Below are 10,573 nucleotides of genomic sequence, written 5' to 3'. Positions count from 1 at the left end.
AAAAAAGAGAGCGAGCTAGGGGAGCTGCGGGAGAGAGAGAGAGAGAGAGAGAGAGAGAGACGGGAGCCGACGCGCGCCATCTATCTAGCATGAATACAGACGGAACCACGAGATGACTAGAGCATGGCTCGGGCAGTAAATTACAGCGTATTCTCTGCTGCCTTAATACACTGTTTGATCTGTGTGCCAGAATGCTCTCCTCAAAGACACGCGCGTTTCGCGGCTCAAGTGCCATGGCTTCCAAAGTTTTAATCCGCCGCCACCCCGAGAGGATTTTGTCCCGCTCGCCCCGGAGGCAAGCACGTCTCGCGATAAACTCGAACGCACGCACGCACGCGCGCATGCACACGCGGATGTACACGCGCACGCACGCACGCACGCATGCACGCACGCATGCACAGGCGGATGTACGCACGCATGTGCGCACGCACGCATGCATGCACACGCGAATGTACGCACGCACGCGCGCATGCACGCACGCATGCACACGAGCATGCACGCACGTACACAAGCATGCACGCACGTACACAAGCATGCGCGGACTATGCGAACACATATCTTCCTCCATCTATACCCGCTCTTTCTTCTGTACTCTCTTTCCTCTTCCTCTCGTCTTCAATCGCCCCCCCCTCTCGCTTTCTCTCTCTCTCCTCGCTCTTTCTGCGTCTCCGCTCGTCTCGTCTCTACTCTCTTCTCGCTCCTTTCTCTCTCTCTCTCTCTCTCTCTCTCTCTCTCTCCTCTCTATTCTCTCGCTCTTTCTCTCTCTCTCTCTCTCTCGCCTCTTTCTCTCTCTCTCTCTACTCGTTCTCTCTCTCTCTTCGTTTCTCTACTTCTCTCTCTCTCTCTCCTCTCTGCTCCTCTCTCTTCTCTCTATCTCTCATCTCTCTTTCTCTTCTCGCTCTCTCTCTCTTTCCTTCTCTCTCTCTCTCTCTCTCTCTGCTCTCTCTCTCATCGCTCTTTCTCTCTCTCTCTCTCTCGCTCTTTCTCTCTCTCTCTCGTCTCTCTCCTCTTTCTCTCTCTCTTCTTCTCTCTCTCTCTCTCTCTCTCGCTGCTCTTGTCGCCTCTCCCTCCCTCCCTCTCTCTTCCCCTCTCCTCTTCTCCCTCTCTCTCTCTCGCCTCTCTCTCTTCCGCGCTCTCAGTCTCTGTGTGATCTTAGGCACTTCCAGCGCTGTGTAATTAGTTGTAAGACAAACAAGACGCAGCACTGACGGAGGGTTTTTTCCCGTGCGCACGCTAGTGTGCTTGCGTATGCTGTCATGCGTGCGTGCTGAGTGTGCATGTGTGCGTGTGCCGTGTGCGCCGCTGCCGTCACGTGGTGGTGCGTGTGCGCGTGTTGCGTGTGTGTGTGTGTGTGTGTGCGCCTGTCGTGTGTGTGTGTTGTCGTGCGTGTTGTGCGTGTGCTGCTGGTGTGCGACTTGTTGCGTACGCGCGCCTGTGTGCTGTGCGCTGGCCGTGGAGTGCACAGTGTATGTGCTGCTGGACTCGTAGTTGGCGTGTGTTGTGCTGTGTGTGTGTGTGTGTGTGGTGTGTGTGTGTAGTGTGCTGTGTGCCACGATGTATGTGTGCGTCGGTCCGTGTGTGTGGGTGTGTGTGTGTGTGTGTGTGGCACATGTTATGTTGTGCGGTGAAGTGTTGGTGTTCGCCGTGTGCGAGAGATTGCAAGCTTATAGGAGCCAGAACAATCATAGGCCTAGTGCGAGTTTCTTTCACGAGTCGCTGTTCGATATAACATCAATCGCCATTCAGGCGAGATAATGCTAGATATGACGATATTTAGAGCGTCTGCGTTTATGAGAGAGAGAGAGAAGAGACGTGGAGATGGAGGAGGAGCGAGAGAAATTATAAGGAGAGAAGGAAGAGAAGAGGGGAGTAGAGACGCGAAGAGAGACGAGAGGGAGAGGAGGCAGAGACACGAGAGCTGTCCGGAGCCCAGTCGTAGCCGCGAGAGAGAGAAAGAGAAAGAGCAAAGAGAGAGAGAGGGAAGAGAGATGGAGAGATGAGAGAAGAGAGAGAGACGAGAGATGACGAGAGAGCAGAGAAGAGAGAGAGAGAGAGAGAGAGAGAGAGAGAGTAGGTCGCAAGGCACAAGTGCGTCACACTCTCTTGGATGCAGGCTCTCGCATAGTCTAGCGAGAAAAATCGGTCATTTCTGTCGGCTTGGCAGACACGCGTTTCCGATATCGCTCGCCGACGCGTAGTATTATATACATACTATATATATGGATTATATATTATATATACTAATATATATACTATATTATGCGCCTCGAGAGATAGCGGATGCACGCCTCGATCTGGCGACTCTTCAGCGCTCTGCCTGCGATCAACGAAACATTAACGTGGACGCTAGCCAGCAACGTCGACGTAAGCGCCGCTTGTTCGGTGCGTTAGTGTGTGTGCGCGTCGGCCAAACATTCATATACACCGCATCAGGTCGCCGCGCGCACACACACGCACACACACACACACACACACAGCACGACACGCACACACGTACACACACGTTTAGCACACACGCACACACACACACCACACGCACACACAACACACACACACAGTACACACACACCGACCTTACACACACTTACACCACCACACACACACACACAAACACACACACACACAGCACACACGCACAACACACACACACACACGCGCACACACACACACGACACACACACACACCACACACACGCACGCACAACACATCACCTGCAGCAGCAGCAGCTATCACATCAATAACACCAACGACAATAACAACAACAGCAACAACGACAACAACAACAGCAGCAACAACAACAACATCAGTAACAACAGCGACAACGATAACAACAGCATCATCATTGACGTCACGTAATGTTCTTCTTCTCCATTATCGTCATATACACAGCTTCCGATCAGTCGCATTTATTTTTCGCTGGCTTCCCACGAGACCCCTCACTCGCAGCCTCCGCATCCTCCGAGATGCGAGGGAAGCGCTGTATATGCGGGTTATAATTAGTGCGGAGGTTAGCATCCGCTGCTCCGGTTGCGCCCTGTCAGATAAACGCGTGTATCGCGAGGGCTACGTACGTGCGTGCGTGCGTGCGTGTGTGCGTGCGTGTGTGTGTGAGTGAATTAGTGAGTGTGTTTCTGTTAGCTGTATGCATGGCACGTATATCGCAGCGTGGTTGTTATGCATGTACATACGTTAAAGACGCTTTTCCACAAAATCTATATTGGCAAGCAAAATCCTGGCATAAAAAGGGCATATTTGGGCTATGAGGCTTTACTTATATATATGTACGGCAGCTTAAAAAATTACATTAATCTCAATTTATTATATTAATTTTTTTTATTACGAAAAATCGTTATAATATATTAATATACCATACTATATATATATATATATATATATATATATATATATATAATAGAGGCGAACGTCATAATATATGAACAGCGTTTACTATTCCTATAATTATGTATTACAATAACTCTCTTTCATATTCTCTCTCAATTCACTACAAAAATTACAAACCCTCTTCTTTCTCTCTATATTCGCGCTGTTTAACTCAACTCAACGATGTTCCAGCCTTGGCATTACCGCGAGAAAACCCGCGAGCCGGACAAGACGTGGGATTACCGATATACCGATATCAGAAGTAGATAATAGGGAATTCCTAATAGGGGGTTCCCTCTTAGGGGGTTCCCTATTATCTACTTCTGCCCGATATACTTCATTCGAACAAACACAGACACGCTACACACGCGGATCTCGTGTTTTCGCCTTCAAAGCTAACGTTACACAGGTATAGAGAGCGAGAGCGTTTCAGTCCTCTATTTTTCTTACGTTCTCGTTACGCGGTGATTTCATCGTGGAGAAAAAAATGTGCCGCGGCGGAACGAATGGGATTTTCGAAAAAGATTTTGTCGTGTGAAGGCATCTTTCGTGTTCGTTTTTTTGCAGTCGGTGAAGAATCAACGGCGTATAGCGACTGAAGTCGTGACGACGGCGACGGCGAGGACAAAATGTAAGCCGAACCGCAATTAGAAAATGAACTAACTAACTGACGAAGCATTAGTGCTAGTAGAATCAATTTGTACTCTCTGCCCCCCCCCCTTTTCTCGCTTCTCTCGCGCGCTCCCTTCTCTTTCTTTTTTTGTTTATCTCTCTCTCTCTCCATACATTTATGAATTCATCCGTCCATCCATACATCGATCCATCGATCCATCCATACATCCCTCGATCCGTCCGTCTGTCCATCCATCCATCCATCCATCCATCCACCCATTCATCCATGCATACCTGCATCCGTCTCTCTCCTCTCTCCCTACCTCCCCCTCTCTTCTCTCTCCCCACCTCCCCCCTCTCTCTCGCTGTCTCACTCTCCCCCCTCTCTCTCTCGCTCTCCTCTCTCTCTCTCTCTCTTTGTATTAAAAGCGCAGTTATTTCGTTCGCCGCTCAATTAGTGCTGAAAATCAGCGATAGTGATGACGCAGCGCCCAGAATACGCGCTGACGCTGACGCTGACGCTGATGCTGACGCTGACACTAACGTTACATGCGGCTACTGCTGCTGCTAGAGCTACTGCTACGTAGTCTCCTGCTGCCGCTGCTGCCGCTACTACTACTACTGCTGCTGCTACTGCTGCTACTCTGCTACTGCTACTGGCTACTACTACTACTACTACTGCTGTTCCTACTGTTGCTACTGCTGCTGCTACTGCTGCTACTGCTGCTGCTACTACTGCTGTTGCTACTGTGCGTACTGCTGCTGCCGGCTACTACTACTACTGCTACGGCCTGCTACTGCTGCCCACTGCTACTGCTGCTGCTACTACTCCTACGGCTGCTACTGCTGCTACTACTTCTGCTGCTTCCTACTACTGCTACGAGTGGCTACTGCTGCTCTGCACTGATACTGCTGCTACTACTGGCTGCTGCTACTGCTAGACTAAATCGTCACGGGCATAAATAAATTCTACCGATCGCTTCCGAAAAAAATAATATGTTTCGAGATACAAAGGACGAGGATAAAATGAGCACATGTGCTGCGCAATGAGAGCGCGACACGAGTGGCTTCGGTAAGAGCTCCATGGTGCGTGTAGAGAAAGGGTGTGAGCGTGCGTGCGTTCGTGGCGGTCGTGCCGTGCGCGCGTGTGCATGCGCCCGTTGGCACCCACTCGTCCGCTCATTGAAATGATTCTAGCAGAAAGACTTCGTCAAATTGCCTTCCTCTTTACTCGCCAAACATCCAATTTCTCTCGGCGGGTCTCTTTCTACTTCCACTCTCTCTCTCGTTTACTATCTCTGCGCGCGCAGGCGTTCTCTTCCTCCTCTTTTTGCTCGCCTCTCCTCTCCATTTCAATTTCTCTCGCGCCTTCCCCCTCCTCCCTCTCTCGCGCCTTCCCCCCTCTCCCTCTCTTCGACCCGTCTCTCTCCTCTTCCTCGTGTCTTCTCTCTCCCACCGTCTCTCTATCTTCATCTGCGCTCTCTCTCTCTCTCTCTCTCTCTCTCCACCCGTCTCTGTCTCTCTCTCTACCACTCTCTCCCTCTGCTATCTATCTTCACCCCCTCTCTCTCTTTCTCTCTCTCTCTCTCTCTCTCTCTCCACCCCTCTCGGGCTCTCTCTCTTACAACACTCCCCCTCTGCTATCTATCTTCACCCCTCTCTCTCTTCCTCTCTCTCTCTCTCTCTCCACCCGTCTCTGTCTCTCTCTCGACACTCTCTCCTCTGCTATCTATCTTCCCCTCTCCTCTTTCCTCTCTTTCTGATTCGTACTCCCGTACAGCGCACGTAACGAAGGATTAAGCTCGCCGACGGACAAATTTGCAATCGTACTCGCGATCAGAGTGCGTCCGTTCAAAGGCCGGCCCTAGCGGCGGGGATGAGCCGGCAATTAAATCCTTTGAAGCCCGTCTGCTCTCTCTCTCTCGCGCGCCCTCTCTTCCTCTCTTCTCGCCTCTCTCTCTCTCTCTGCTCTCTCTCTCTCTCTCTCTCTGGGTCCCGCGCTTCTTCCTCCTCTCTCTCTACTTCTCTCTCTCTCTCTCTCCTCTCTGTGTGTGTCGCTCTCTTTCTCTCTCTCTTGCTCTCTCTCTCTATGTCGCTCTCTCTCTCTCTCTCTCTCTCTCTCTCTCACACACACACACACACATCTCATCTCATCTCTCGCGCGCGCTCTCTTTCCCTTTTTCTCTTGCGCGCTATCTCTCTCTCTCTCTCTCTCGCGCTCTCATCTCATCTCTCGGAGCGCGCTCTCTCTGTCTTTCTCGCGCGCTCGCTCCGTCTATTCGATCGAACACGCCGTGGTTCGAATTGCAGATGTATGCGCGGCAAATCGCCGCCTTAAATACTAGTTAGTAGAGACGAAGACGACGACGAGAAGGAGGCAGTGGCATTGAACTCGCTGCAGAATGAACGATGCGATGAAGCCCTCGATTGTTCCCGAGATGATGGGGATCACCAGCATCGGAAGCTGCGGAGATGGGGAAGATAGGGAGGAGGAGGAAGAAGAGGATGAGGAGGAGGGGGAAGAAGAGGAGGGGGACGAGGAGCACCAGCATCGGAGGCTGCGGGGATGGGGAGGATAGGGAGGAGGAAGAGGAGGAGGATGAGGAGGAGGGGGAAGAAGAGGAAGGGGAAGACAAGATTAGGAGCACCGGCAACGGAGGTCGGGTCGGAGGGGGGAGGAGGATGAGGATGAGGATGAGGAGGAGGAGGAAAGAGGAGGAGGAGGAGGAGAGGCAGATAAAGAAGGAAGAGGAGGGAGAGTGGAGGGAGAGAACAAGAAGGAGGGGGAGAGGGAGAGCGATGAAAGAGAGGAGAAGAAAGAGGAGAAGGGAGAGGTGGAAGAGGAGGAAAAGAAAGAGGAGAAGGAAGAGGTGGAGGAGGAGGAGAAGAAAGAAGAGAAGAAAGAAGTGGAGGAGGAGGAGGAGAAGGATGGAGAGGAGGAGGATAAGGCGGTGGGGAGGAGGAGGAAGACGCAGCAGTGGAAATTGCCCGGTGATCGAACAAGATACGTGGCGTAGCGCGGCGTGGCGTTTAATTAAAGACACGAGCGTTGTCGACGGTTGCGGCTGTCGTCGCCGATGCCGTCGTTATCGTCGGTGTCGTCATCGTCGGCGGTGTCGTCGGTGTCGTCATCGTCAGCGGTGTAGTCGGTGTCGTCATCGTCAGCGGTGTCCTCGCTGTCGTCATCGTCAGCAGTGTAGTCGGTGTCGTCATCGTCAGTGGTGTCGTCGGTGTCGTCATCGTCAGCGGTGTCGTCGGTATTGTTAGTGAGGTCATAGGTCAGACGTTAGTGATCAATTGTAAGAGGTCCAAGTAGGTGCCTTTCTCCACGTCATACACATGCATACGCGCCACCGCACGCACGCTCTCTCTCTCTCTCTCTCTCTCTCGCTCTCTTCTCTTCTCTCCTCTCCTCTCTCTCTTCTCTCTCTTCTCTCTCTCTCTCTCTCTCTCTCTCTCTCTCTGTCCCACTCTCCCTATCTCTTTTTTACGCATTTGCGCGCGCTATCTCTCTCTCTCTCTCTCTCTCTCTCTCTGCTCTCTCTCTCTCTCTCTCAATACACACCACACACACATACACACACACACACACACACACACAACACACACACACACAACACACACACACACACACACAACACAACACAACACATACACACACGACACACACACACACACACACACACACCACACACACACACCACACACACACAGCACACACACACACACCACACACACCGCGCTCACCCTCTCGTGAGACTCACAGTGAAATCTATTTCGCTGCGATATTTTGTCACTAACAAGCGAGATTAGACGCCGGCCCAGTTAATCGCGACAGCATCCATAAAACATCAACGGCCGATCTCGGGAGATAAAACGAGCGTGTTTGCGTAGCGCGCAGCAGCAACGAGCCTACGATTACAATTAATGCCTCCGCAAGTGAAACCTCCGCCGCTGCCGCCGCTGCAGACAAACCAAGAGAAAGAGAGGAAAAAACAGAGAGAAAAAATGGGGAAAAAAACGAGAGGAAAATACGGAGGAAAATAAGGAGTTTTGGGCAGAAAACGAGAGGGAAAGAGCGCCGCGGTTTGGCAGACGACGCATTCCGGCGTCGCCGTGCCGACACCAGACGCGGACAGAGGCAGACGACGACGACGACGACATTTCGTTTGATTCCTCTCTCTGTGTTCTCTAATGAACCCTAATTGAGAGAAACTGAGCAGCAAACAATGCGAGAGAGAGAGAGAGAGGCGGTGGTTATCGGACGCTACCCCTATACCATCGCTACCGCAACGCAGACGATTTCGAATGCAAATCGGCGGATCCCGTTCGTCCGCCGCACTTGATGACGTAATCGATACGTGCGCATCACGTGATCGCGCGCGCGTTCGGCGGGGTTTAATGCGAAATGTTCTCTCGGTACGGTACTTGATAACACGTTCTGAGAGCGCCGCCTGAGAGTATTATAAGCCTTCATTACGCTAAAGCAGGCCACTTTCTTTGCGGCCAGAGTGTCTCATCGTCTCCGTTTGTTCGTCGTCGTCGTCGTCTCGTAGGCGTCGTCGTCCTGTTGTGCGTGTGTATCGTCGTGCGTCGTTGTCGTCGTCGTCGTTGTCTACGCCGCTCTATTAGTACGTCGTTGAGAATTTTTTTTATCTCGTTCTCCGATCTTTGATGTTCGAGATGTTCGTCCTACTTAGGCAAAGAATTTATTACATGTGTGTATCTCGCATTTGTTACACGCGCGGATCGCATCTTATCAGCGTGGGCATAACGTGACGCATTCAGATGATTTATCTGTCTCCGAATCTGCAACATGCTTCGTGATCTTAAATATTTTAAACATCGGATTTAGTCTAACGCTGGGAGTGTACAAGCGCACCGATATATATCTTTCCGTCTTCGATGAAGTCATTTGGACTTTGAAGAGTAATATTTATGAGATTATGAGGCACCGAGTTTTTTCTCAACCAATGAGCGAGCGGCTAGACTCCCAACCAGCGAATCATTTTCACCGGTGATCGGATACGCGTAATGGAACGCCAAACGGTGTCCTTTATAGACGAGTGTCCGCTCTATAGAGGTTGACGCATAATAAAAAAAAAATTTTCTTATTAAAAAAACAAAAAAAAATCACGATGTATGTGTTGTGCGGGACCGCCGCGCGCCCTCCGCCCCGCAAGAAGCAAACTAGCTTCGCAGCTTGCTCATCGTCATCCACCGCTTGCCCAACGATGCACGCTAACGCGTGACGTCCGCAGTCGGGTGGCCGTCTCCGCGACGATCGCGCGCATATCAAAAATCACCTAGCTCGCCGTGCACGTTGGATACCCAGAGTCTACAGACTGAGTTACAACACCGACATTTTCTTCCCCTGGGCGTATATAGAATTTTTTCCATCTTATTTTTTGACTTTCGCTCTTCATTCCGCGCTAGAGGAATTGTTTGTTGCTCTCCGTGTTTAATTAAGGCACTTTACGGTGAATTTACGAGGTATCTGTTGTTTAATCATGAAACAGAGCACACGCATTCACGTGTCCAACCCAACTTATAAGCCCGCCAATGTGCAGGTATGTAGCACATATATCTGATATAATATCTATGTATAAGCTANAAGAAAGAGAGAGAGAGAGAGAGGGTGGGGGGGGACGAGAGAGAGAGAGAGCGCGCGCGAGAGAGGGCGAGCGCGCCAGGGAGAGAGCGAGGGAGCTAAAGATCGAGAAGTGAGAGAGAGAGAGAGAGAGAAGGAAAGAGAGAAAGAAAGATAGAGAAGGGGACGATCGAGGTAGAATGCGTTTGTAGACCTATATGTTATTAAATACCAAACGAACTAACGAACGAAAACACAATTGCAATCGCGGTCGAACAAAAGAAAAAAAACACATCATCATTTCTCAATTATCCTAGATATCATCATTGCCTGTGTATGTAATTATTCGAAACCGCCAGCTCTCCGCTACTGACTTCATCGATGTGCCGAGGCACCGCTTATAGCTAACATGATCCGCGAATAAAAGCGAAACATCGAGCGTCTGCCGCGTACAAGCAATCCGTGTTCCCTGACAAGCGATGGCCGTGTTTTAGCCGCACTCGAACTGGATCGATATAGCTATCGTTTATTGTGCTTGTAAAACTAATCAAAATTTAAAGAGCCTCTCCAGAACATAAAAGATGCGACGCGTGCAGAGAAAGAGAGCGTTAGCGAGCCGGTGAGAGAGTGTTTGTATGTGAGTTCATGAGAGAGAGAGAGAGAGAGAGAGAGAGAGAGAAAGAGAGAGAAGAGAGAGAGAGAGAGAGAGAGACAGAGAGCGAGAGATAGATAGATAGAGAGAGAGAGCGCGAAGAGAGAGAGAGAGAGAGAGAGAGAGAGAGAGAAAAAGAATGAGACACGAGAGAGAGAGAGAGAGAAAGAGAGAGAGAAGAAAGAAAGAGAGAGAAAAAAAGTGAAAAATAGAAAGAGAGAAATGAGCATGAGAGAAGGGAGAGAGTGTTCGATCAGAATCATCGACACACACGGCGACAGCTTCGCTCGTTGCGACCGCGCGTCCTTGCCTATTTGCAGTCGCACAGGAAGCGTTT

General features: G+C 50.7%; 1 protein-coding gene across 1 annotated transcript in view; it reads right to left on the bottom strand.

Moving 5' to 3' along the window:
* Positions 1 to 235, bottom strand: part of LOC106818942 (Down syndrome cell adhesion molecule-like protein Dscam2) — a 22,013-nt gene extending 21,778 nt beyond the window's left edge. The window contains exon 1 of the mRNA XM_014823609.1: positions 145 to 235. Within this exon, the coding sequence (XP_014679095.1) occupies positions 145 to 235 (91 nt within the window). The remainder of the gene's footprint in view (positions 1 to 144) is intronic.
* Positions 236 to 10,573: the final 10,338 nt, after the last annotated feature.

The sequence above is a fragment of the Priapulus caudatus genome, unplaced genomic scaffold (assembly GCF_000485595.1).
Source record: "Priapulus caudatus unplaced genomic scaffold, Priapulus_caudatus-5.0.1 Scaffold2677, whole genome shotgun sequence".
Taxonomy (NCBI): Eukaryota; Metazoa; Priapulida; class Priapulimorpha; order Priapulimorphida; family Priapulidae; genus Priapulus; species Priapulus caudatus.
Note: the sequence above shows the minus strand (reverse complement) of the source record. Positions and strands in the feature narration are given on the sequence as shown.